We start from the raw sequence: 27459 nt of genomic DNA on the forward strand, positions 1-27459 counted from the left end.
AATAACCAAACCAATAAAGCCAAACATTATAATTAACACATGATAATTATAGGTTGGCCTTGTTCCGGGTTGCAACATGCAAACTGCGCCCCGCCGCGCCCGCGCCGCCCCGCGCTGTTGTACAGGGCGCTCTTGTTTATTATTTATTGTTGTTAACATGTATCTTTAAAACTTTTAAAATTGGATTATAATTGGGTAAATTCAGACTTCGAGTAGTTTACTGACGTGACTGTAGCAAGTCTAGACCGCTAGCATTTATGTATTGGATAAAATAAGTAGGATGAATTGAAGATCCATTCATTTGTCATGAACTGATGATGTTATTAAGCATTTAAACCCCATCCCACGGTAGGCTTTCTATTATTTATTGAATGTAAGTGTATTTAGTAACGTAAAAAATCTAAACCATTAACCACAGGTGTTGCAAGCAACGTCTACCCACGATCTACAATCTTACCTATAAACCGATTAAACCCATTTCATCTTTACAAATGTGTACGTTTAGGTAGGAAAAAACGCCTGAAGCTACAAAACCGTAATAACAAGATTACAAGACACAATACCTACTTCTGGAGCGGCTGTCTCATCTTAAAGCGAGCCCACTTCAGCGCTCAGCTAATATTGTTGAAATATTGATTAATATTGTCGCCATGTTGGATTGGCCCTCGAGCGCGCGCGAGTCGAGCACCGGAAGTCCGCCGGCGGATGCTACCGGATATTCCGGTTTTTTAACAACTTCTTTGTTGTTCAAGACACTTGAGGGCGCTGCTTTGTAGGGAAATGTTTTACAATGTTGCTTTTTTAGAAAACGATACATTTTTATGGACAGGTAAGTAAGATGGTACAATATATTTTCAATTAATTAGTAAGTACTTACTATTTTACTTTCTTACCTATTTCTTGTTTTGAGTAGGTTATTACGCTGACGAATGAAAAAAAAACCTTTTGATAAGATCTTTGTGCATAAAGTGCGCATTGAATCCAATAAAAACAATCGTTTTCCGTCCAATTGAGCAACAGTTTTGCGTCGACAAAGACAACAATACAACGCTATAAATTTTATTTTAAACACACACTTTATGTACCGGGCCTTTATTTAAAAACACACAAGAAATGAGTGGGCAACTACAAGTAAGTACACACTCGGTACAAATGCTAATAAAAAATTATTCTTACTTAGTTAGAAATAAGAGTCAGTTTGTAATAAATTATTCTATGAAGGACACTTAAAACCACTGGCAATGTAAAGTGACTTTATAGAAATAAATTGTTATTGGTACGTGTTCGAAATTTAAGTAAAGTGCCGCTGTAGAAGGAACCGAAGAAATTTCAAAACACACCTGGCCACAACGACTTACGCACAAAAATTACATAATGGACATCAGAGAGCTTTTGTTAATATAAATTATGTGATCATAAATAATAATGAACTTACTGATGTCAAACAGCAAACGGCTATAAAGTAAGAAATAATCTTATAACAATATACTTACTTAGACTACATAATTGCCGAAAAATTATGCAAAACCATTTTCAGAAGAAATCCCATGGTGTAATGTAAAATATTTTAGTTTTTCTTTTAGAATAGTGCAGCGTTCGTTATCATCACTTTGATGCATTTCGATCACAGTTGCCTAAATAAATAAATATAAAACAAATATCACAAATCACAACTATAGAAATCAACACAATATAAACTTTTTAAACGGTACGGACATTACTGTCATCGAGTTCTAGAATCAAAAAGGACAAAACAATGCGTCCGTGCTCGAATCAAACGAACGTAATTAAAAAAAAGTCGCCGCTGCGAGACGTGAGGTCAGACCGACAGAGATACGTGTGTTGTCTAAATTCCAGATACTTTATTGTTTATTAAAAACAAATATGTATATTTTAACAGAAACCCTATTCAAACCTATAACACTATAGATTTATGAGAGCGCTAAACTCATAAATGACAATTACAGTAAGCCACCACAAGCCACCCCTTTACGCCACTCCATTGCACTCAATTCACGAAACAATTCACATGGTAACCCCCACAAATCGCCTTTAATAATGGGATTTTTGAACGCATCTATAAATGTTTTTTTTTCTCGAGCATCTGTCGCTTGCCTCGTGTCCAGTGACAATCGTTTTGGATATTTTTGCGCGCTCTTTTCTGGTGAAGTCGATCGGATTTAGCCGCCGGGGGCCGAGAGGTTCTTTTGCGGCTAACGAATGTTTTTTCCAAGCATGTTTTTTTGCGCGCCGCTTTGATTGTCCGAAAGTGACAGATTTGCGATTTGGCTTTCGTTTGATAATATAGATTTTGGAGCACCGCGAAGGGATTAGGGAAAGCGTGCTTGTAATGTGTTGTTACGGATAAGTGCCGTTCTTACAAAGTAATTTCAGAATATCTTCTTACATGTCGATTTGTCGATATGACTCTCTCTCTCTCTCTTTCAGGCTATGTGTCCCATATGGTGGTGGGGTCTGCCTTCCTCGTTTTCTCTCTCCACTTCGCCCTGTCTCCAACGTCGTCTTCAGAGACTTGGCAGTGTCGTAGGTCTTTTTGCACTACGTCTATCCATCTGGTTTTAGGTCTTCCTCGGGATCTCCGACCGGGGGCGGACAGGCGCAGTGCTTCGTTTCCAACATAGTCAGGTGGTTTTCTCTTGACATGTCCGAACCATCGCAAGCGGTTTTCTTGGAGTTTGTCGGCGATGTCGCGTACTCCCAGGCTGCCGAGAACGTAGCGTATTTGTCGATATGACTATAGTCACGAAAGTGATTTAAATGTACTTATAAGTTACAAATTTGCACATTAGTACTCATACATCGGCCTTATACAAAAAAAATACAAAGTTAGGTAAGAACCGTGAGAATTTGTCATTCTCGCCAAACCCACCTCATGTTTACAAACGAAAGATCGATTTTGCCAATCTCAAGAGACCTACATATAAACTCTGACAGACAAATCATCTGCCCACCTTCCTGGAGATGGCTCCAATTTAATTAAGTCATCGGTTGGTTCACGTGGAGGCAGAATGGGGTCTGTGCCACGGCATTGTCCGACAACTGGTGTCGCATTGTCGGCAAGCAGTGGGAGGTTGACTCGATTTTCGAACGCACCTGTCACGCGTCCCGCCGTTCCAAATACAAATTTAAATTTCCCCAACAGGGATTACATTCGAATGTATCGATGACGCGCACAAGGAGCGTGGGTCGTTTATAGAGTAACGAATGTCTCAATATGGCGCGACGACGTGCTAAGACGTATTGTCGGTCCCGACAATGGCGATAATTGATCGTTTCGTCCGCACATCATGCAGATGCTGTCGGTACACCCTTTATTTGTAGGCAGTTACACATACAAAATTTATTTCATTTGTTTAGGTCTTTATGTGGGAGTAAGGAGTAAATCTTTTGACATTTTAAGGGTCGTTGCTTGCTGTATGTTACAGTTTTGTTATAATATAGGTAAGCTGCGGGCTGCACGACAATGAATAGAGTGACTTGCAACAGACATCATAGGAAAATAATAAGAAACGATGACTTCTGTTTATGCGCAACACTTAAGAGTAAGATTTATTACGTAACTGAACAAATGTACTAGCAGTAAGATTTACTTTTACAAATTAAAACCTACTTGTCATTTAAATAAGAAAGTGGTAACACGAAACATAGGCTTCGCTGGAACAATTCTGTACAAAATAGTCGAAGCGAAGTGATCTCAAAATACAGTCACGGAGTAAAGAAGCTTTAACTCCAGTTCATTATCAGCTGAGAGCATTCTTAGTTAATTTTTCAACAAGTCGTTTGTTCTTAGTGCGCGGACAGAATAACGTAAGCTCATGCATATCTCTGCCTACCGCATTCCTGTTGTCCACACTTGGACACGTTTGTCTCTGCCATCGGCCACATGTCCACACGCCTTTGTTCCCAATCGTTTAATATTCAGCTCTACTTATGTTTAAAGAAGCAACAGATTAACTTTTTAAAGAAGCCTGAATTCCGACTATTGTTGGAGAAAATATGTGGGTAAGTAGTCTATAATAAGTTGCAGCAACATCCATAACAATTCATCAAATATGTGTCAGGAGTCTTGTAACGTATAATGTTCTGACAATGGGTATAGAAACTACCGTTGTATCCGAAATGTAGGTGAGTTTATTAACAAAGTTTTAGACTACAATGTTTTGCAATAAATTAACATACAATATAAAATACAATGTCATTGAGTCCATACATCACCTCGGTAGAGGAAGCGCAGGGATTCCACTTTAATAAAGCAATTACATCGGAACCGATTGCGCCTCGAGCTGTTAATATGTCGTCGAGGCGCGTATTTTTATAAAATATAACAATATCCAGCCGAGCGCCACCTGGGTCCATTTTAATTGGAATTATCCGCGACGCGCCTCGCCGATTTGCGTGCCGTATTTTGTTGTGGATGTTTTGTGTTTTCGCATCGATTTATTTTTTATTTCATCATTTTTGGATATGGAGTGATTCAGTTAGAGTTCACTAGAACCTATCTTGTGTTAACATCAATATATGTATATGTATGTTTATAAATGTAATATAATTTGTTGTTATTAGATAATAACACGGCAAGCATCTAGATCAGCCAACTTACTTGACATTTTGAATACCAATCAATGTCTGTAATAAGTAAGTAATTAATAAAATGTATTACTTAATAATAGACAAGCTCGTAAAAAATATATAAAATTCACACGATATTTTTACAAATCGCCCTTTATCTACCCACCTCTTGAGAGCACACTCAAAAAACTGTCCTCTTATCATCTAGTTCGGGTATTTGTTTTATTTGGACAACAAGCATTCGCCCCCGTTAGGAATTGTTAAAATGTTATCAAAATATAGGTGATGAGCCTACAAGGTGAAACTCGTATCTATTGTCTATGTATTGTCTATGTGTAAATTTGAATAAATCAGTCTGTTTAAAACCGTCAACCAACGACTTTCATTAGAGGTTATGGGCCACCAAATTTTGCAAAGAAAATTAAAGTTATAATGTAAATTGAAGAGTTATTGTTAGATTGTTGGTTTATTTTACGCGTGTGACATCAGAAAATCAAGATGAGCTCAAGTTTTCTCGCTAGTGTACCAAAGCTCAAGGGTCGTGAAAATTATGACGACTGGGCGTTCGCCGTTCAAAACTTGCTAGTTCTTGAGGACACGGACAAGTACCTCAAGCAAGAAGGAGCGACGACAGATAAAGCACAGATAGCAGCAGATGCCAGAGCACGCGCTAAATTGATCCTGACTATTGACGCATCATTGTTTGTGCATATAAAGGAGACGAAGACAACAAAGGAGTTATGGACAAAACTAAAGTCTCTGTTTGATGATTCGGGCTTTTCAAGAAGAATAACCTTGTTACGTCATTTAATCTCCATCAGACTAGAAAAATGTGAAAATATGACCAGTTACGTTACACAAATTGTAGAAACTTCGCAACGATTAAGTGGAACTGGATTCACAATAAGCGATGATTGGGTTGGGTCATTGTTACTGGCCGGTTTACCAGACATGTTTATGCCAATGATCATGGCAATCGAGCATTCCGGGATGAAGATCACCGCAGATTCCATAAAAACAAAATTGTTAGATATGGAAAATGGCGACTCATTCGTAGTGAACGGAAATGAAAACTCAGCATTCATGGCGTCAAGTTGGCAAAAGAAGAAACATGGTAAGGTTGGCAACAATAGCAAACATGGCGGACCGACTCCGAATGTCTATGGCACGAATACGTTAATGTCAAACTCAAATGACAGAACCAACAAAACAATAACATGTTACAAATGTAAACAAATTGGACATTATATGTCTCAATGTCCACTGAAAAACGACAAAACAGAGAAGAAAAAGCAAACAAATGCATTCAGTGTTGTTTTTCTGAGCGGTAACTTTAATAAGTGCGACTGGTATGTTGATTCTGGAGCCAGCGCACACATGACTGCAAACGAAAGTTGGTTGACAAAACGAATGGACTCGAGAAGTTTACCTGAAATCACAGTAGCAGACAATACAACAGTGCCAGTGTTATGTGCCGGCGACGTAGAAATCACGACGAGTTACGGTTACGAGGTCACTGTGAAGAACGTATTGTGCGTACCGACACTTGCGACGAACTTGTTATCAGTTAGTGAATTAATAAAGAATGGAAATAGTGTTGTGTTTGAACCTGACCGATGCCTGATAAGAAACAGATTAGGTGACATAGTTGCTGAGGCGGAACTTGTCAATAATGTATACAAGTTAACCGTGCAAAATGAAGCCTGTTTGTTATCATCACCAACAACAGATGGAGAGACATGGCATAGACGGCTTGGGCACTTAAACAGTACAGACATGAACAAGATGAAGCAAGGTTTAGTCAGTGGAATAAATTATCCAGACAAATTTGTGACAAGTAAGACTAGCTGTCAAGTATGCTGTGAAGGAAAACAGTCAAGATTACCATTTCCGACTGGCACACGAGCCACAGAAATGTTACAGATTGTGCATTCAGACATCTGTGGACCGATGGAATGCAAATCAATAGGTGGTGCAAGATATTTTTTACTGTTTGTTGACGACTACACCAGAATGACCTTTATATACTTCCTGAAGTGCAAAAGTGAAACACTGACTTGTTTCAAAGAGTTTAAGTCAATGGTGGAGAACTATCAAAACAAAAGAATAAAAATATTGCGAACAGACAATGGGTGTGAATATTGTAGCAATGAATTTCGAGATTTTCTGAAGCATGAAGGGATTATTCATCAGAAAACGAATCCATACACACCGGAACAGAACGGGCTTAGTGAGAGGAACAACCGGACCATCGTGGAGAGAGCTAGATGCTTACTTTTCGAAGCAGAATTGGACAAGAAGTTCTGGGCGGAAGCGGCTAACACTGCCGTATACCTTAAGAACAGGTCTATAGCTTCAGGTATTGAAAAGACTCCATATGAGATGTGGTTTAGTAGGAAACCTGATCTGCAACATTTGCGTGTATTTGGGAGTACTGTGATGGTGCATATTCCTAAAGAAAAGAGAACAAAGTGGGACAAGAAATCCATGAGACACATACTTGTTGGTTATTGTGACAATGTCAAGGGCTATCGAATTTATAACCCAGTAAATAACCAAGTTTCTACAAGTAGAGATGTTGTTATTCAAGAGAAACCCAAGCGTCCAGATACAGTGACTGTTTCCCTAGAGAGCACAGATTCAGTGGGGGAATTAGAAGAGGAATCTGTGGTGAAACTGGGACCTTTGAATGACTCAAGTTCTTCTAAATCAGATAACTTGAATGTTGAGGCAGAAAACATAGAGTCAGAATCTTGTGGAGAAGATCTGAACATAAGACAAGACAGTTCAGTGCCGCAGGATACAGAAAAAGCTTCAGAGATACCTGCTACACCGGTTCAAGAAGTACCAGTAGTAGAGAAGCGACAAAGGAGAAAGCCAGATAGATATGGTTTCGCTAACATGTGTGCTACAACAGGAGATGACGAACTGACATATGCAGAGGCTATCAGTGGACCAGAGCGACAGATGTGGTTGCAGGCCATGGCAGAGGAGCTGCAGTCATTTGAAGACAATCAAGCGTGGGAAGTTATCAACACTCCCAGCAACGCGAGTGTAGTGCAGTGCAAGTGGGTGTTTAAAAAGAAATATGATTCAGACAATAAAGTGAGATATCGTGCACGGCTTGTGGCCAAGGGTTTTACCCAGAAGGCTGGTATTGATTACCAAGAGACCTTCAGTCCAGTGATTAGGCATTCAAAGAAGCGATATACTTACAGAAATTAGAACTTGAAATAATTGGTTCTAGTACTAAAATTGTTATGTATAATGATAGCCAGAGTGCATTAAAGTTGGCAAACAATGATCAGTCACATAAGCGGTCCAAACATATAGATGTTAGGTACCATTTCATAAGAGATGTTCTAAGAAATGAATTAATTGAAGCTAGGTATTTGTCAACAGCTAACATGCCCGCTGACTTGCTAACTAAAGGTTTGCCAGGTATTAAACATTATAAATTTATGAAAGATCTTGGAATTGTTAATTTAGAATAGCCAAGACAGAGCTGAATACTTTGTTTATCATTATATATTGAAATGTTAAGTTTATGCGTAGTTTTGCCTCCCCACTGTTTGTAATTTGCTGAAAATTTTGTTATTTTGATAAAGTGGGGGTGTTAAAATGTTATCAAAATATAGGTGATGAGCCTACAAGGTGAAACTCGTATCTATTGTCTATGTATTGTCTATGTGTAAATTTGAATAAATCAGTCTGTTTAAAACCGTCAACCAACGACTTTCATTAGAGGAATAATACGGAATCTCAAAACAACAACTAAATCCGCGGACCACTCGTCATTATGAAAACATTAGCACGCGGCGGACCGCGGGGCGCCAATTATTCTCACTGGCAACCCCATCGCACTGGACGCACGCTCGCAACACTGACAGCACCCTTGTGTGTACTGCTGATACCTACGACACTCATAAAAAGATACAGAAACACCCTTTACAATATTATCGAATGCATGCAAACACGAAAATTACAACCGAAATATATTTTTCCGGAGCGTCCGTAGTCGAGTTGATCAGTTACGATCACTGAGGTTAAGCAACCACTGGTACGGTCAGCTATTGGATGGGGAACATTCCGTGCTTTAGACGGCACGTTAAGCCGTGGGTCCCGGTTGCTGCTTCGGCAGCGTTCGGGCAGCTTGAAAACATCTGACAGCCGGGTTGCCCACTTACACGAAACTTCAGTGCATTGTACTCATTCAAAAACGGCGATACGGCTCGAGACCTATCACGTGAGTACAAATGTAAAGCGAAAAGCGGGTGAATCGCTTGCGAGTCACCTCTGACTATCCCTTCGGGGTTTACAGTCGTGGGCATATGTATGTATGTATGAAATATGTTATTAACCCATAGAAATACGGTATAATAGGTTTTGAGGGACAGTGAAAAACCAATTCTGAAAGCTTTCTATCGATAGATACAACTGAAAATGTGTGTTGTCCAACATTGACAGCTACGTGTCCACTCCCAGGACTCAACTCAGTCGTGATGGAGCGTGGGTCGCGTGCGCGCCACGTGGCCCACGGCTCACACTGCGAGATAACAACACGATGATTATGTTGTGCACTGAGATTATAATGGCCGTTGCATTTACCAGCCCATTATAACTAACAATGAGCTTGGCAACATATCGCGGAGGAATAATGTTTCAGCATTACATCATTACATTACATTACACCAAGTTTCGAAGTAAAAAAATAACCTAATAGCTGACACTACGAAAACTTACTTGCTTGCTAATTATTAAGGTCCCGGTCTAGCAAACCGCAGAATTTACCGAACATAAATATATATGTGTGTATACTGCCTGTCCTAACCTACGGCGCACAGACTTGGTCTCTGACCGAACATCAGAAGTCCAAACTCAAGGTTTGCCAAAGAGCGATGGAGCGTACTATACTTGGTGTACGAAGGATAGACCGAATCCGGAACAACACGCTACGCTCCTCGACTCGTATCACTGATGTGGGCGCACAGACTGCGAAGCTGAAGTGGGCCTGGGCAGGCCACGTCTGTCGCATGCACCCGGACCGGTGGGCCAGAATTGTCACCGAGTGGGTGCCCAGTGATGGACGTCGGCGACGCGGAAGACCCAGGCGGAGATGGCGAGACGACCTCGACAGGTTTTTGCCTCAATGGCCGAAGGAAGCACATGATCGGGAACGGTGGTCAGTTTATAAGGAGGCCTTTGCCCAGCAGTGGGACACGACACAGGCTGCATAAAAAAAAAATATAGGTGAAAAAAAAAATTATAGGTGTTTAAAGGGCATTACTGAGATACAATGTACATTAATTTTAAAGCAGAGGATTTCAGCTTCCCGATAAATATATTTTTTTTCATTTTGGTGTTCAATTTGATACTTTTATTAGGCTCTAAACATGCCTCTGTTTTGGTAACAGGCGCGTAGAGTCATATTGAAGCCAATTGTTACGAGAAACTATAACTAAATCAAGAAAAGTATTGAAATAATAATAATTAGTAAACGGACACGAAACTACTTACTAGAAGCCGTTGATCTCGCATATTGATCATGAGAATGTTCACTAAAGAGCAATTGATATTCCGTCGCTCTGCCCCCGGCCCCTCGGCCACCGGGGCGGACGAACAATCACAATACCGTGTGTTTAACACAAATAACCTTAATCTCAAATTCGCGCCAATTGCCCCCCTGTTTGTGACGTTTCGATCGATTAAACAGCCAATAAACGCGCGTTTTGTCAAAATGCGTTCAGAAATCGCCACTCGACCGGGCTCAAGATTTTTTTCTTTTCACTAATTGTGGGAAAAGAACACTCGATTTTTGCAATTTATTGAGTACAACTGTGGGAATGCATTGTGATTTAGTTTTGAAGAGTCATTATGTTAGTTGGTTTATTTCCGAATAATTCAATTCTCTATTCAGTTATAATTGTTTTAATAACTGCCTTACACATTATTGTACTCGATAGTGAGTAATTTGGTTACCTACTAGATATTATTTTTCGTACACAATGCTGCCAAATGCCATCTTGTGAAACTCCTTCATTAAAAATAATAGGGAGAGTTCGTTGTGGAACTTCTATTCTTCTAAAGAAACTATCTGTAGTTAAATACTTACGTTATTATTAAAGCTTACTAATAATGATCACATGCAACACACAATATATTATTATGAACATAATGAAACATACATAAACAGCTTAAAAATGCAACAAAAACACTTCATTGAAAGCTCATTGCATGAACTTATTTTCTTTGCAACTTAACGGTATCGGTTTCAGACAAAACGGCGCCCGCCCCGGGGCATGACCGCCAACCTCTCGTTCGAAAACAATTAGAACTAAAAAATAATAAAGAACGATTAAAAATATTGGGAGTCGGCCCGGGGCGCGGCGGTGGGAACACACGCTCATTGTTTCTGAACGATCCCATTCAGATTGCTCACTCGCACGCCTGCATGCTTTCCGAACGGTAGACAGCCGGTGTTTCGTTTGAAAACAAGTCAATCAGAGTTGATTTGCGATTTTGAATGGAGCACACATGGACCCGGACAGGGGACTTCTAGATTACTCTAATTGGAAGGGACTGTGGGAGAAAATTAGTCACCTAATTGATATCGGCATACCCACTGAAGTATTACATATCCGAATCTATACATCATTTATAATTATGATCATCATGATCAGACAACAATCGTCTTGGCACTACTGAGGTCTTCTAAAAGACCAGTCTAGAAAGTCCCAGCAGGGCTACTACGTCTTCACTACGTAACAGTAATTCGGATCTTATTTATGAAGTTTATTTATTTTAGTGGTTAAATTGAACATAAGTAGTGTTAGTAATAGAAAGTCATTAGACGGTTCCTATGGTCAAATTAAATACCTATTTAGATACCTAAGTATAAAACGTGCTTCTAACACATTTCTAACATTTAAGACATTTTAGAAAGTACCTGCCCTGCCCTCACCTTTGTTGGAGTTTGAAACTTCCACATAATGTATTTTATTTTAAATTTCCCCAAAGCTATGTATCGATTATTCTTTAAAGTGAAGATTAAATCAAACCATCAACACCAGACACGGGTTGCGGAGACAAAAACAGAAGGACCATCACCAGCCCAAGAACACTAAACGTCAAGTGACGTATCAAAACCCGATATTTATCGATTTCCGACAGCACGTGCTTTAATAACGACGACAACAGTCGCATAATGGCATAATCACGGGTGTCGATCGCGAGACAATCGCACGTTCCGCCGCTGAAGAGCGCCGGCGCGTGCCGAATTGGACCTCAGGCACAAAGAGGTTAGCACTGCCCGGCTTCCGAACGCTACCCTAAAAACATGTCCTCACTCTATAAAGTAAGTTGTTGTCTATGAAAAAGTGACACTGGCAACAAAGAAACTATAGCGACACTATTAAAAAGTTAGTTTCGTAACGGAAAAACATACAAACAGACGAATTGAGAACCTCCTCCATTTTTCGAAGTAGGTTAAAAAGGACACTGACACTGACAAGACAAGATAGTTCCTTTAATTATATAAGTACAATAGTTCTAGGCTTCTTGTTTCTGCTGATAAACTAGAGAGCCTTAGAAAAACATGGAGGTCGTATTTCCGGTGCTTCCGGTAGTTTCCCGCGCGGCTTGTTTGTGTGGTAACAAGGTGTCCGGTGCGGTCTGGCTCCTGTGTCCTGTGTCTGTCGCGACACGATCTAGATGGTACTTACGGTGTCTTCATTTAGCTTAGCAGAATAAAGACTGTAAACTCTTCTCATCCCTTATTCCTTATTATAATATATTTGCCCAAACTTAACAATTTTGCAACCTATCCTAACGATAAATTACAAATTGTAACAAATATTCAAAAAATAAGAAGAAATGTTGAAAATGTTTAAAAGTTCAACTATTTTCAGATCGAACATATACCTAGGTCCTACTTAAAGATATTTTCTGAGTTTGCCCGAACATTTTGTTTTATGTAGGTAAGTAACTATGTAAGTAGTAGGTACTTAGGTTATCTGATGATATCAGGATCTCATTACGTATCTCAAGATTGTAGAATGTAGGTGTTGTTAAAGAAAGGCACACATAATGGAAACACGCATCAGTCCAAGGAAATCGGAACGTGTTTGGATAACGAGGGAACCCGAGACCACTGGGTCTGCACTGCAACGGGGCACGGGGCGCGGGGTATGGGCAGTTGACACATTTTTATTTAGATCATTTCATTTATAAAATGATACCTAAGTAACTAAACAAACACATAAAACCTACCTTCGTTTACAAGGTGGTATGAAAAGGGGTCTTGGCATAGAGTTATTATTCTGTGGTGAGTATGGTAATTATTTTGTATTGTAAGCCAAAGCAACTTATATTATGTAACGAGGTATTCCCGCAAGCTTCGCTTCTCCGGAATTCCGCGTAGCCTATTTGTTAATCCATGGTGTCAGCTAATTCAATACCAAATTTCATTAAAATCGGTTCAGCTGTTTTGCCGTGAAGAAAATAACAAACAAACACACACACACAAAGTTTCGCCGTTATAATATTAGTGGGATATAATATTAGATATTATAGTCTCAGAAAATAAATTCATATCGTATTATAAAATGATTGAGAAAAAATAGTTATATTTCATGACTTTTCTGACTACTAGCGCCATCTATTGCTCAGTAGCAAAACAAAAAAACGGTCTAAAATACCCTGAATAAACAAGTTGTATAGCAGAGGAACAAAATAAAATACTATTTACATAAAAACAGCTGCTGTATAAAGTACTCTAGCGAATGGACGTGTCCGTTAAAGAAATTTTTATGCGCGTAACGAAAAAGAGACCAAAAATCTTTTATACGATTAACTACCATTCAAATAAATTTAAATCTCGTAAGGATACGTATTATAGTTAACGAAAATCTTCTTCGTGTAAATTCTAATAAGAAGTTGGAACGAAGTCGGAACTCATATTGCCTTGCCGCATCATGTTACAAGTTACGAGCGCCAGAGGGCCGGTAGCAAAATATTTATTTCATGTTTTAAAAATAATTGACATAAGAAACCTCCTTGGTAGCCAACTGGGATTTCGCTGCATTTCGCTATAAATTATGTCATAAGTAGATAGATTTATTATTATTTATTTATTTATCTCTATATTATAGGTATAAATAAAATTTATAATGATATGATAACATTGATTATTAAATTAAGAAGGATGCGAACTGTGAACAGTGCCACAAACTTATCTGTTCCGGTGAGAGCTCACGTAAATGTCTAATATTTCTTCATTCTATAACTTTTTATGTTTGCCCGTAGTGGTAATTCGCTGTTGTTGTTTTATGGAACCCATCTAATCTTTATCAATATGTAATTCATTAGTAAGTAATCAGATATAGATCAATTTAGTTCGCTCTCACCGGAACAGATAAGTTTGTGACACTGTAGTTAAAATGCCTAACGATGAAGTAGAATAGAACATTATCTAGGCCCATATATGAAAAAACCGGCCAAGTGCGAGTCGGGCTCGCGCACAAAGGGTTCCGTAGCAGCAATTACAGTTAAATCAACCTATCTCAAAAACTATAAGAGATACTTTGATCAAACCAAAAATCGTTGAAAGAGTTAATTAGCATGCATCACCTCTATTTTTTTTAGAATTTTATACCCCGTAGTTATAAAAATAGAGGGGGGGGGGACATACTTTTTACGACTTTGAGAGCTGATATCTCAAAAACCGTTCACTTTAAGAAAAATGTTTTTTAGAAAACTTTATATCATTTTAAAAGACCTTTCCATTGATACCCCACACGGGTATGTACATCGAAAAAAAAAATTTCATCCCTCAGTGACATGTATGGGGGGCCCCACCCCCAATTCTTTTTTTTACTATTTAGTGTCATATTTTTGTAGCGGTTCATACAACACATATTCCCATCAAATTTCATCACTGTAGTACTTATAGTTTCCGAGTAAATCGGCTGTGACAGACGGACAGACGGACAGACGGACAGACGGACATGACGAAACTATAAGGGTTCCGTTTTTGCCATTTTGGCTACGGAACCCTAATAAAAAATAAGGAAAAATGTCTTCTCTCCAAATAATAATTAATGGTCCTTGGTCCCTTAGAACAAGGCATCGAGGTGTGAATGTTTGACAACATTGACAACGACAACTCACTTATTATGATTAATACATGGCCCCATTCAAAGCCAACTAAACGCTATTGATTTGTTGCGATTTGTCCCTTTTTTATGTTAAATCTACCATGAACGTCCACAGACTGTGGGACTACAAGAAGTACGCGAACGTGAACGGCGCCATGCTGTCGAGCGAGCTGGTGACCCGGCTGCAGCAGTCGCTGACGCTGCTGCAGGCCGAGAGCCACTTCACGCACGTGCAGTACTGGGGGCAGATCCACGCCGTCGACGGCGACTACCACCTCGCCGTCGGCATCACACACGACGCCATCGAAGACCGCAAGTACTTCTACACAAAGGACTTCCACTATTGGACCCTCCTACCGAAAGCGAAGAAGAAGTACAAGCATCTATCTTTAATTACATCGTTCCCGTTCCGCGGCGATCCCACGCTGAAGCTGAAAATCGATGATGAAGAATTAGAAGATGATGACCCTGATAAATGCAAGGAGATGCTGGAGGAGAGCCGGCTGGCGGCCACCGTGAGCAACATCAGCGAGGAGGCGGAGGTGTGCGCGCGCGGGCAGCTCCTGCGCCGCCCCGACTGCACCGCCGTCATCAACCCGCACTTCTACGGCCTCGACGCCTCGGAAGGCAAACAGTTGCAGTCCTACCTCCACGTCAGGCCGGCCCAGCAGCGATGGAACACGAACCTCCTCACCAGACCAGACTACAACTACAGCATGGACTTCCTCGACTCCATAGACCGGGACATCCCGAGCGGATGCTGGAATCTCAGCCTGGAACAGAGCGGAACTGTGGTCTACTTGAAAAGTCTCTACTGGCCAGGCATGATGTACTTTCACAAGCTGAAAACACCTGATGCGGGGTTTTTGTACATCGGGAATGGTCGTAAAAATTGGGACGTTCCATTTCTTCTATAAAATCAATTTATTTTAATGTCCTTTTCTCTCTACACATTATTTTATTTGCTTATAAAATCTTTAAATATCTTAGTCAATTAAATACAGGTATTCAAGCAATGAAAAATACTGTATTGAAAGAAACTTTATTTCCTTAGAAGCCATTCTATAGTGTCCTTTTTGTACCCTAAACTTATTTGCCAGGGTGTACCCTGATCTAAACTGGTAAAATTTTGGGGAAAAATACTGGCAACCATAGAATAGACTGGCAACTAATAACTTTTTTTTCCTGCTTTGAAAATTGAATTTTATTTCGTTCCGTTCGCAACTTGTCGCGGCGCCCTTTTGTAACCGGCTTTTCTAAATTATCTCTTTGTTTTAACGTGTGACATTATTGTTTTCGGAGTATATAATTAGAAAGCTGTTCATTATGGATACCAACGGTGTGTCGACCCCCGAGGACGCTGAGATGCCGGAGTGCGACGGCGAGAAAGTCGTAACAATGATGGACGTTCTCCAGGAACAACAGGACTTCGAAGACGATGCCAACGCCGTCCTCGGGGCCTCCGATGATAAAGAGTGCACTTACTCGAAGGTAATAAACATAGAGATCTAATAAATTATTAAATTTAGAGCGCGTAACCCATGTAACCATACAAACATGGCTGACAAAGAAATCCAATTCGTACGTTCTACAGCTGATAATTTTACATCTCTACTAATGAATTCTGTACTATTCCATCTATTTAATGTAGTGATATCTAGTCATAAACCTATTGTAGCTCCCTGTACGTATACATACCAGCTAGGGAGACCAATATTGCCTTAAAATTTTGCCTTAAGTATAATTCTTGTACTTGTAAGTTCACTGTCCGATTTCTCAACACATATCTCTAATTATTCACCGAAATTCAATACTTATTCAATGTTTTCAGGGCTACATCAAGAGGCAGGCTATTTATGCTTGCTTGACTTGCTGCAGCGAGGCCAAGGCCGACCCGGCGAAGAGAGCAGGCGTGTGCCTCGCCTGCAGCCTCAACTGCCACGAGGGCCACGAGCTGGTGGAGCTCTACACCAAGAGGAACTTCCGCTGCGACTGCGGCAACCCCCACTTCAACTCACACCCCTGCCAGTACACCCCCAGCAAGACCCAACTCAACAATGACAATAACTACAACCAAAACTTCAGTGGCCTTTACTGCACCTGCCACCGGCCCTACCCTGACCCTGACAACCCCGTGGAGGATGAGATGATCCAGTGCATCATGTGTGAAGACTGGCTTCACTCTTCCCACTTAGAGGCAACTGTACCTGGTAGTGATCAATTTTCTGAAATGATCTGCAAACTCTGTATGGAAAAGAATGATTTCCTTCATGACTATACTGGTTTTTCTGTTAATATCTTGGAAAATGAAGATGTTGATGTAACCAATGATAGTATTATAAAAGATTCCAGTTTTCTGAATGGTGATTCCACTCAAGATGAAGGAAACAATGACAGTATTGTAGGAGATGTAAATTCTGAAGCCAAACCAGATGAACAGCCTGTAGCAAAGGAAGATGTTACCCCTGATACAGAATGTGAAAGAACTGAAAAAGAAGAGACTGGATCTGAACAAAATAATGAATTGGCACCAGAAAAAGACAAAACAGATGAAGAATCTGTAGAATCTAAATCAGAAACAGAGAAGTCATTACCAGAACAAGATAAAATAGTATCTGAAAATAAAGATGTCCCATCTTTAGCTTCTGATAGTATTGAGTCTGCTAGTTCAGAATCTAAAACACTGTTAGATACAGAACCTCAAAAGCCTGATGAGATTGATAATCAGAAGGAGAATATTCATGAAAAAAGTGTTTCAGATGAGTCTAAAATCAATGAGATATCAACAGCTGCAAACACTGATGAAGCAAATTCTGAAAAAGGGCCTGGTGGTGATGCTGATCCATCGGAGGATAATAAAGAGATTGATGCTATTGATAAACTTCTTGCAGAAGGTGATGAAACACCTGAGTCCATAAATACTGAAGTAAAACCAGTAGAAAACACAGAAGAGCAAAAGGTGGAAACCAACACTGAGACTGTTACTGAAAAAGTTGAAAGCTCTACTGGTGTAGAAAGTGATAAAAAGACTGAGGTATCTGATGTAAACAATGAAGTCAAAATTGATGAGGCCCCCAGCAGTACTGAAGATGCTGACAAGAAAGAAGCTGAAGTTGATGTGAGTATTACAGACAAAACCACAGCTGATGTAGAAATGGCTGCTGAGAATACTAATGGTGCTTCAGAAGATATTTCCGACATGTCAGTAACTCTAGAAAATTGTGTCAATGAAAATAAGGAGAACAAACGAAAACTATCAACTGAAGAAATACAGGAGGAATCTGAAATTAAAAAGCCAAAACTAGACGACAATAAGGCATGTGTTCGGCCCAAGGGTGTGAAGAGAATATTTAAAGGTGCAACATTCTGGCCATCAGCCTTCCGCCAGAAACTCTGCGCTTGCAGTGAATGTCTCACCATGTACAAAGACCTGTCTGTGCTGTATTTAATAGATCCAGAAGATACAGTTAGTGCTTACGAAGCTTTGGGTAAGGAAAAAACAAATGGGAAAGCCACACAGTACGAGAAAGGCTTAGAAGCTCTGTCTTCATTGGACAGGATTCAGCAGATAAATGCTTTGACGGAGTACAACAACATGCGGGACAAACTGCTGGATTTCCTGAAGAGCTTCAAGGACCGCAAGGAGGTGGTGAAGGAGGAGGATATCAAGGCATTCTTCGCGGGCATCAAGCCCAAGAGAGAGGATGATGGGGTTTACTTCTGCCGATAAACAATTTTAGACGTTTGAATTTTTTAATGACTGCATTCCCTATGCGTAACCTTGTATGTCTTTTTATGTGTAACCATGATGTACCTATCTAGCGTACGGTAACTACTAGCGGTGATTATTAATTGTAATGTTAAGTGATAATTTGAAGTAGTACCTAAATACATTGATTTTAATTTTATAATAATAATTAATGATTTTAATTTTTATGATCCTGGCTGAAATTCTTTCTGTCCCACAAAACCTCACTGTGCAAAAGAAACAAAGGGCCAGCATTAGAGCAGTCCTTTATAATTTCACTTATTTTTTTTATTAGGATATCTTAATTTTCGACCAGTTAAAGAAAACTATCTTAGGGCGCCTTCAAATTAGTCGCTAATTGTCGCGCGGAAGCAGCGCTGCAGCCGCGCTGCTGTCAAAATCTAAATCTAGTTAATAATTTATATGGAATTTAGACTGCAGCGCTGCTTCCGCGCGACACTTAGCGACTAATTTGAAGGCGCCCTTAAACCTTGCCAAGTTAGCATTGCCTTAGTCTAGATAGCTAATCTCGTACGAAAAGGTGAAAATAAAAGTCGCAAATAGGTACAAGTATAATTAATGTTATAATCAAGACGAACAAGCTGGAGGCGGCGGCCTATCACCCGTAGAGGATGTCGTAGTGGCCGGGCCGGTACAGCAGGTGCACCAGCGGCTTGGCGCCCTCCGGGAAGTCGTGCGCTATCACCTGAGGAAATCAAAAACACAATGATCAGAATACTGACAATGGCAGCCTACTGTTATCTGTAAAGACCAGCATAGTGTTATCGTTATCACTTAAAAATCAGTTAAAATAAAAAGGGTGCAACACAACTTTTAGCTTGAATTCTGACTATTGCTATTTTCGTATTACAGCTGCAGTTGAGCAGTTATGAATTTTACCTACACAGTGTGGAATTTTATCAGGTCTTTGAAACATTCATTTCTTTAAAAGGATTGCTATGGGAGTGTACTACATGGAAGATTTAAACAACTTTACTCTAAAAGAGAATAGTAAATAGAACTTTAACAGGAATCTTTAGAACTTGAATGTTGTAACATGAAGGATTATTTAAAAAGAAGCTATCTTTACCTGGCTGCCCTCCCCGCGGTCCATGTACTTGACCCTCACTCCCACATTCAGTGCGTTGCTCAGAGCTATGATGTGGATGTGGTCCGACTCCTTGTACATTGGCTCTACCTCCTGAAAGCCAAATATTTCTATGTTATGTGGTTTATCTTAATATAATGTCTTATGGCTGATCCAATAAATCTTGTTCCATGTCTCCAAGAGTTTATGATACCAGTCAATGATTATAACAACATTTTAATACACAGACAGAAAAAAGCAATATTTAACTTGACTATCCTACCTGCCGACAGAACTCAGTCACAGTGCGAGGGCCCTCAATGAAGTTTTGGTAGAAGTCGTGCTGCGTCTGCAGCTGCCCGGACGTGACCAGCCGCAGGTACACCACGATGTAGTCGGAGTAGCCCTGCTTGTTGAAGCGGTCATGCAGCTCGGCGCGGGCGGCGGGGAGCGCCCCCTCCGCGCCCGCCGCCTGTTCGCCGACCCGCTGCACCACCTCCATAAACTTAAAAAAAAAACAAAATAAAATTACTCTATGGTGTGCACCTGAAAAGATGGAGTTCTAGTTCTAAAAAAGGTTTTAGAATAAAGGTGAAATTGACTCACAAAAAGTAAACAGTAAATGATAACAAAGGTATACAAACAAAGAGACAAAGGGTCCATCTGTAACCTCAAATAAATACCACACTTACAGTCTCATAGAAGTCTTCCACTGTAAACTGGGAGAAGCCCAATGCTACAAGGATGTCCTTGGAGTTCTTGGCAATTTCATAGAACTTTTCATACTCTGTCTTGTCCGTGAGTAAGTTCTCGAGGTAAGCGTAGGAGAATGCTCGGAAGAAACAGTTGCCATCGGGCCGCGTCCTGCGGATATGTTTGTACTTCGAAGTGAGATCTTTGACTTTTAAGAGGTAGACTGGGTCTTCGAAATATTCCTTTTCTAAAGAAGTAATGTCCTCCAGCTCTCCGACTAGCGGTATTGACTCTGAAATCTGCAAAACAAACAGTCACGATTTCGTACACAATGCCATACAGTGAAAATAAGGATGACTGAACAAAAAAAATATTATGAATAAAAAGCACACCTCTTTTTCTATCTCTCGCTGCTGTTTCATAATCAACTCATCTTGATTTATTGAATTATCAGCTAAATTGCCGGTGCAACCGCTACTGCTTGATGCATCCTCCGCCATTTTTAAATATAAATTGACAATTTTTGACAGACAGATGACGAAAAGTCAAACAAAACAAATGACATTCGAATGATAAGGGTCCGTTCAGTCGCAGTTATTTTATGACTTCAGAATAATAATGATTGATTTGCAAATTCTTCTGATTTGATATCATTGTTCAGTGTTCATCCAGTCCAATGTTGGTTGTCCAGATTACTTCTCTCACAATACAATCCATCTTACAGAAACATTTAAGGCAAAAACTAGGACCGTCGTTGATATTATGACAAAATCAGTCCCACCACGCCCATCAGTTTCTGCTTCTAACTGCTTGCTCAGTCCGATCGGATGACTTTTATTTACCTGGACCGACCCATGATTTCTGGTGATCCTGATTATAGCTCAGAATGAATATTGTAAACAACAGGGCCATAGAAACGTTCCTGAAGTAGAGTGAAATAAAAATTCCGTAATGTTTATTCATTATTATTAATCATTTATTTTTATTTACACCTTATCCTAATCATAAAACACACGCACGCCATACATTCATACAACTGCAAGTATCATTATTTTTACGTAAGTTAGTCAGCAAACATGTCTTCAATTTTCTTCTGCACCTCCTTCTCAGTCTCTGAGTTGAGTTTGTCGGGCAGCAGCTTCGCGATCTCGAGGTTGGCGGGCAGGTTATCGTCTGTCGCCTCTCCTCGGGCCTGCAATAAAAAGAGAAAAGTTTGATAAAATGTAAAAACTGGATATCAAAATATTCTTTATCATCATTCCTCATCAAGTCATCAATTATGGTTGCTGTCGGATAGATGCGTATAGATGACCACGTTGGTAGGCCTGCTATTGTCTTGTTTATCTTGTATCTACGTTATTCCGCATTCTGAAATCTATACATATATCTATCCTGGCAAGCACTGTTAAGCCACCCAAAGCTCACTCCAGACGCCGCCATGTATTCCTCTATGTGGTTACCTTCTGCAGCTGCGTCTCGAGCTGTATGAGCGCGCGCTCGAGCCGGTAGTTGTCGGACACGAGCTGCGCCCAGCGCCGGCGCAGCGCCCGCAGCCGCGCGCCGCTCGCCGTCTGCGAGCACTTGCGCTCCCAGTTCACTGCCGCTATCTGCTTCCTGTAGGGCGGTATGATAGTTAAATGATTAAAATTATATGTATTTAAAAGTTTATCAACACAAAGAATATTTCAGTGAATTTTAAAACTCAACTGATATGACTACTCCCCTCTAACTCAATCAGTAAAGTAATTTAACATAGATTGGCAAGGAAACCTTCAGCTCACAATCAAGAACACCCAATCAAACACAAACCTGAGCTCAGAATGTTGGTTCTGCGCCTTGTTAACTAACGCCTGCAGCGTGTGCAGGTAGGAGCGCCACGCCTCGGCGCCGTACTGCAGCTGCAGCTCGAGGTTGAGCACGCGCGCCGCCTGGTGCGACAGCTGCGCGTGCGAGTTGTCCACCGCCTCGCCCCACGCGCCGGGCTCGCCCAGCCGCCCCGCCGGCGGTGGGGGCAGCTCGTATCTGAAATGTTATAGGTTTGGAAACTTTTTAGTTTGAGTAGAAAGAGGTTTTAAGAATTATTATAGGTGTATTCAATCAATACAGGTTGACCCGTAAATAATGGATAAGGGTCTTATAATGAACAAGACCAGGCAAAAACGGTTTCATTCTTAGTCACATTGTAAACCAGCAAATAATTATGAAATTAAGCATTCTAAGTGCAGATTTTCGTAGTTAATGTTGATACCTCTTCATGGAGAGCGGCTCCATGGGCAGGCGCTGCTGCACGCGCTCCATCTCGCGCTGCAGCGCCGGCGTCTCGAACGCAGAGCTCGGCTCCGGACCAGCGTTTTCTAGATAGTTCTTTGTGGGCCTGTACCGACGGCATTCCTCCTCCACCATAGCCAGGGCCTGAAATAGGCAAGTATAGTGAATAATGCATCATTTGTGTTTAGTAAATACCGAGTTAATGGGGAAAAAGCCTAAAAAAATACAGTTAACTTGGCTTTGAGGTTAAGTTATAACTTACCGCCTCCCGGACTCCAGGATCGTCATATCCTTGATCTATGTAAGGCAAAGCGTCAACAACCACTTCTCCAGCCATTTTTACACGAATTCAACACTTGAAATTCAGGAAAGATTGTATGAAAACAAATCAAATCAACATAGAATCACAGACTACATAGGCTATTTGACATTGACATATCAAATCTACGTTCCACAGAATAAACGAGAATGAAAATATGCCTCACATTCACAGAATACGCCCGTCAGTGTCACTGCCTGTGCCTTGCCTACTCTGTGGCACTGTGTTTTTTTTCATTTTCCTCTGTTAGTTGATTGTTGATAGAAGTTCAGAAGAAATTTCGCTTATTTCTAAAACTTTTTATTATTATAATTCGTGATTTTCTTGTTATACGTAATCTTTACTTAATCAGTATGAAAGCATTTTACGACACAAAACAATGACTATGCAGGAAACGATGTCTGATCAAGATCCTACTAATTTGGATCTATCAAAGGTTCAGTATTTTAGTTTTAGTCCGATTTTATTTTAAAATATCTGGTAAAAAAAGAGGAAATCTCATACCCTTGCTTTTCTATTACAGGTAGCAGCCTTACAGCAGAAGCGCACTTTAGCATTTGTAAACCACTTTGTTTTATCTACGATTCAATTTCTAAATAACTTCATGAAACAATGTGAGCAACAACTCATGCAGTTTGAAAGGAAGTTGGAGAAAGCCGAAGCGGCTTTGGTTATATTAGAGACGAGGGTGAGTTCATCAGTATTTAGGTAATAGTTGTGCGAAACCATCAAATAGTATACTTATGTAAAATTTTAATTGCAACTTTTGGTGTTAATCTGGTGTTAAATTGTTGAAACTTAAAATTTCTATTTTTGAAACTTTATAGAACTTATTAAATTTCATTGATAGCATAAAAGGCTTACATTATTGCACCATTTGCAACAGTAGGTATCTAATGAAGTTGGTAGATAGCTAATAGTCCCTCAGTAATATATTAATATTTGCAATATGCAATCAATGAGTGTACTAAGTAGTTTTAGTGCCAAGCTAGAAACTAGAACATTACTATACTCTACACTAAAATATTACCTTGCAGCTAGCATCAATACCAGAAGTTGCAAATACACAAACACCTAAAACAGAAGATAACTCTGAAAAAGATTCATCAAAACCTCATGATAGTGAGCACCCGGAACCTCCACAAGCCAGCACCCCGATGGAGGAACCCCCAGCAGAAGCTGAGACCCCAGCTCCAGCTCCAAGTCACCCTGAATATGACAGATTTGTGAAGATGGTGCAAGTAGGAGTGCCTCTGGAAGCTGTTAAGTTGAAAGTATCTCTTGAGGGACTAGATCCAAGCGTGTTTGAGAAAATAGTCAAGAAATGAGTTGTGTCTGTTGAATGAAATGTATATGATCCTAATACAGATACTGTATATTTTTCTGTAATTTTTAAGCAATAAAAATATATTTATGAAAAAAAATCTATTTTGCTTTCATTATGAATTCCAAAAAAATCTAGGTACCTATGAAAACCTAGGTTTTCAACTGTGGAAAGGATCACAATGTCATGCATAGGTGGGCGATTGAGTATTTGTAAAAAATAGAAACATAGTTAAGTACCTACCTAGCCAAATTTTATAATCCTAATAGCATTACCTATGTCATTGTGTTATCTATAAAGTTTAGTTTGAAAGAATTACTATCCGGATCATACATAAATTCATAGGGTTAGGGACGTAAGTAATAGTCAGAAAGTAGAGTTTTATCTTATTTATTAGTGGTCAGCCTAGAACTGGATCATCTGTCCCTTCCTCTTCTTGTCTCCTCCCAGCTCGAAGTGCTTGCAACGCTTCAGCGCAACCTGTGACCTCACCTTGCAGTCGGCACACTCAAGACGGAGTACAATTTTCTTGGTGGTCTTAGCCTAAAACAGATAATTTAATCGTGTTAAAACTTAGATACATTTAACGTGCAAAGATTAGGGTAAGTTAGCAAACTAGCTATCTATACTCTATACTATAAAGATTCTTGCTGATTATCAATATTCGGCAAATAACCAGAATTATGATGAGACACTATAAAATTAGGTGCACAGATAGGTAACTATTCTGTCCTTTAACAACAGCTGATGTCTGTTAAAGGTCACTATTAAATCATGTGTAATAGTCTCTTAACTACACTCGCGAGCAACCAAATCGACTCAAGCCTTGACGGCGCAAACATACATTAATACAAGTAAAATTATGAATAGAAATAATAAAAATGATATGTCATTTAAAAGCTTAAGATGTCAGCTTTAATTTGATATCATTATTATTGAAATCCATTCATCATTTTTGAAATAAATGATGTCTGAACGCAATTGTAGGAAAAACGGGAATTTAGGAAAAAAGGGTATGGGTATCGTATTATACAAATTAAACAAAAAATGTTAAGATAAAAATTTATTTATTTAAATCAATACTTTGTATTGCCCCCTCTTGCCCTAATTACAGCCTGCAGCCTGTTTCTCATAGACCTTATCAACTTTTTGACAGTTTCCTGAGGAATGCCGTCCCACTCCTCTAATAAAGCTGTCTTCAGCTCGTCCACGCTTGCAGGGACTGGATTCCTGGCCCGAACTCTTCTTTTGAGCTCGTCCCATAAGTGTTCGATGGGATTCAGGTCAGGACTGAGCGCAGGCCAGTCCATCGTGCGCAATTCCTTCTCTCTCAGAAACTGCCGACTGACTCGTGCCGTGTGGCAGCGGGCATTGTCGTGCATTAGCACGAAGTCTTCACCGACAAATTCTGCATAGGGCACAACATGACCGAGTAGAATGTCGGTGATGTACCGATCAGCTGTTAACCCGCCTCCTCGGCCGCCTCCAGGCACGAAAACAAGTGCGGTTTTTCCCTCTAGAGAAATACCAGCCCACATCATGCAGGAACCGCCGCCATATGCTACTGTTTCAGCGAAACAACATTGGGCAAATCGTTCCCCCGGACGCCGGTAGACCCGGCCTCTCCTGTCACTGCCATGCAGACACACTCTGCACTCATCAGTAAACAGGACCGACCGCCATTGCGCAATGCTCCAATCGAGATGCTCTCGAGCAAACTGAAGACGCGCTTGTCGGTGGCCTGCAGTCAATTTGGGGCCTGATGCAGGTCTTTTTGGTGTCAAGTTGGCTTCCTTCAAGCGTCTTCTCACTGTCCACTCGCTGACAGCCACTTGTCGTACACGTCTCAGTTCTTGCTGCACATCAACGCCCGTAAGGTGTCGATTGCGCAGCGAGGTTGAGACAATGAAGCGGTCGTCTCTCTCTGAAGTGCAGCGGTGGCGGCCCGTTCTTGGTCTTCGATTGAAGGCACCAGTCTCTTGGAACCGTCTGTATACTCGGGATACAGCAGACTGGCTCAAGTGGAGCTGGGCAGCGACTGCTCGCTGACTTAACCCTTGTTGCAGCAAGGCAACAACTTGAGCAGCTTCTTCTGGTGTGGTATCCATGGGTTTGCGAAAACAAGGAATACAATGCAACGAGATGTGTACCGGTCAACTTGCAACAAGCGACTGATAAGGTACACCGGATGTGGAAAGGTTTTATAGCGGGATCAGGTAGCGCAAGGCGTGGATTCCTAATGAGGTAATTAACACTGACGGGCAATTAAAATGCGTCATTAAATCTGCGCTTAGTTTTTTTTTATGGTATTGATCTTAATTGAAAGCCTAATTCTTCAGCTTTCGAATGACATATCACTTTTATATTTACCATTTATCGTTTTAGGAAAATCAATGTATATGTGCGCCGTGAAGGCTTGAGTCGATTTGGTTGCTCGCGAGTGTATATAAAAATATCTGTATCGTTAACAGTTGTTGATTTTACCGGCAAATTGCGAAACTAACACAAAACATTTCTACACACTTGAAAAACTCCTTGGATATTAAAGCGAAATAATAAATGATACTATGAGGTACAACGAGAAGCAGGCGATAGTGAAATACGAACACCTATTACTTATTACATTTGAGGTTATAAATGTTTACCTTCTTTTTGAAGATGGGCTTTGACTGACCACCGTAACCTTGTTGTTTGCGGTCATAACGTCTCCTACCCTGGGCAGCGTGCCTTTCCTTGGACTTCTTGTACTGAGACACTTTGTGGGTCTTGTGGACTTTGCATTTTTTGCAGTAAGTCCTGCGCTGTTTGGGTACGTTTACCTGAAAATAACAAGTGTTCACTGTAAAATATATCCAGGAATGGGTCCAGGAACGCACATTAGAACATTCACCGGTTCATTTAAATCACATTTCATTTCACTATTTGAGATTTAAATGGATAAAAATTGGGAAAAACACGAACCATTTTGGTATTTGCTTCGCACGATTTTAACGAAACGTCAAAAAGAGATCGGTGTTGCCAGGTTTCTTTCGATGTTAAAAAAATACAAACAGCTGCGTTGCGTTTAGTTTTTTCTTGATATACTCAAATGAATAGTTTCATTCATTTTCAACGATTAAAAATCGTGAAAGGCCTTCAAGGGCTTTACAAAAATATGAAGATACTGAAATTAAGTAGTAGCACATACAATATCGCACAATAGCAATGTACTACTTACTTATATGGTTTACACTTTTACACAAGACACAGTGAAACTATAAAGTCCTGAAATTAAAT

The 27459-nt window shown here is 40.2% G+C and overlaps 6 protein-coding genes across 6 annotated transcripts; 3 read left to right on the forward strand and 3 right to left on the reverse strand.

The window, feature by feature from the left end:
* Window positions 1-14771: 14771 nt before the first annotated feature.
* LOC105393500 (radial spoke head protein 9 homolog) lies at window positions 14772-15711 on the forward strand. The gene has a single exon (XM_011565273.3). It carries the CDS (start codon window positions 14846-14848, stop codon window positions 15659-15661), a length of 816 nt encoding a protein of 271 aa, XP_011563575.3. The 5' UTR covers window positions 14772-14845; the 3' UTR covers window positions 15662-15711.
* Window positions 15712-15939: 228 nt separating this feature from the next.
* LOC105393499 (putative E3 ubiquitin-protein ligase UBR7) lies at window positions 15940-18652 on the forward strand. The gene is made up of 2 exons (XM_011565271.3): window positions 15940-16235; window positions 16576-18652. The coding sequence occupies exons 1-2, from the start codon at window positions 16071-16073 to the stop codon at window positions 18472-18474; spliced, it is 2064 nt and encodes a 687-aa protein (XP_011563573.3). The 5' UTR covers window positions 15940-16070; the 3' UTR covers window positions 18475-18652.
* A 401-nt stretch (window positions 18653-19053) lies between these two features.
* LOC105393498 (ubiquitin thioesterase otubain-like) lies at window positions 19054-20819 on the reverse strand. The gene is made up of 5 exons (XM_011565270.3): window positions 20665-20819; window positions 20272-20571; window positions 19863-20084; window positions 19583-19693; window positions 19054-19198 (listed from the first exon to the last, which is right to left on the reverse strand). The coding sequence occupies exons 1-5, from the start codon at window positions 20770-20772 to the stop codon at window positions 19112-19114; spliced, it is 828 nt and encodes a 275-aa protein (XP_011563572.3). The 5' UTR covers window positions 20773-20819; the 3' UTR covers window positions 19054-19111.
* Window positions 20820-21251: 432 nt separating this feature from the next.
* Window positions 21252-22965, reverse strand: LOC105393496 (pre-mRNA-splicing factor SPF27). Its single transcript, XM_038119536.2, has 5 exons — window positions 22803-22965; window positions 22521-22684; window positions 22082-22294; window positions 21733-21886; window positions 21252-21464 (listed from the first exon to the last, which is right to left on the reverse strand). The coding sequence occupies exons 1-5, from the start codon at window positions 22875-22877 to the stop codon at window positions 21336-21338; spliced, it is 735 nt and encodes a 244-aa protein (XP_037975464.2). The 5' UTR covers window positions 22878-22965; the 3' UTR covers window positions 21252-21335.
* A 160-nt stretch (window positions 22966-23125) lies between these two features.
* On the forward strand, window positions 23126-24246 carry LOC105393495 (WASH complex subunit 3). The gene is made up of 3 exons (XM_011565266.3): window positions 23126-23295; window positions 23383-23547; window positions 23897-24246. Exons 1-3 carry the CDS (start codon window positions 23239-23241, stop codon window positions 24185-24187), a joined length of 513 nt encoding a protein of 170 aa, XP_011563568.3. The 5' UTR covers window positions 23126-23238; the 3' UTR covers window positions 24188-24246.
* Window positions 24247-24560: 314 nt separating this feature from the next.
* Window positions 24561-27180, reverse strand: LOC105393494 (60S ribosomal protein L44). The gene is given in 3 exon segments (NM_001309095.1): window positions 24561-24726; window positions 26829-27002; window positions 27145-27180. Coding segments are annotated over 3 exon segments (315 nt in total). The 5' UTR covers window positions 27148-27180; the 3' UTR covers window positions 24561-24588.
* Window positions 27181-27459: the final 279 nt, after the last annotated feature.

The sequence above is a fragment of the Plutella xylostella genome, chromosome 12 (genome assembly GCF_932276165.1).
Source record: "Plutella xylostella chromosome 12, ilPluXylo3.1, whole genome shotgun sequence".
Lineage (NCBI taxonomy): Eukaryota > Metazoa > Arthropoda > Insecta > Lepidoptera > Plutellidae > Plutella > Plutella xylostella.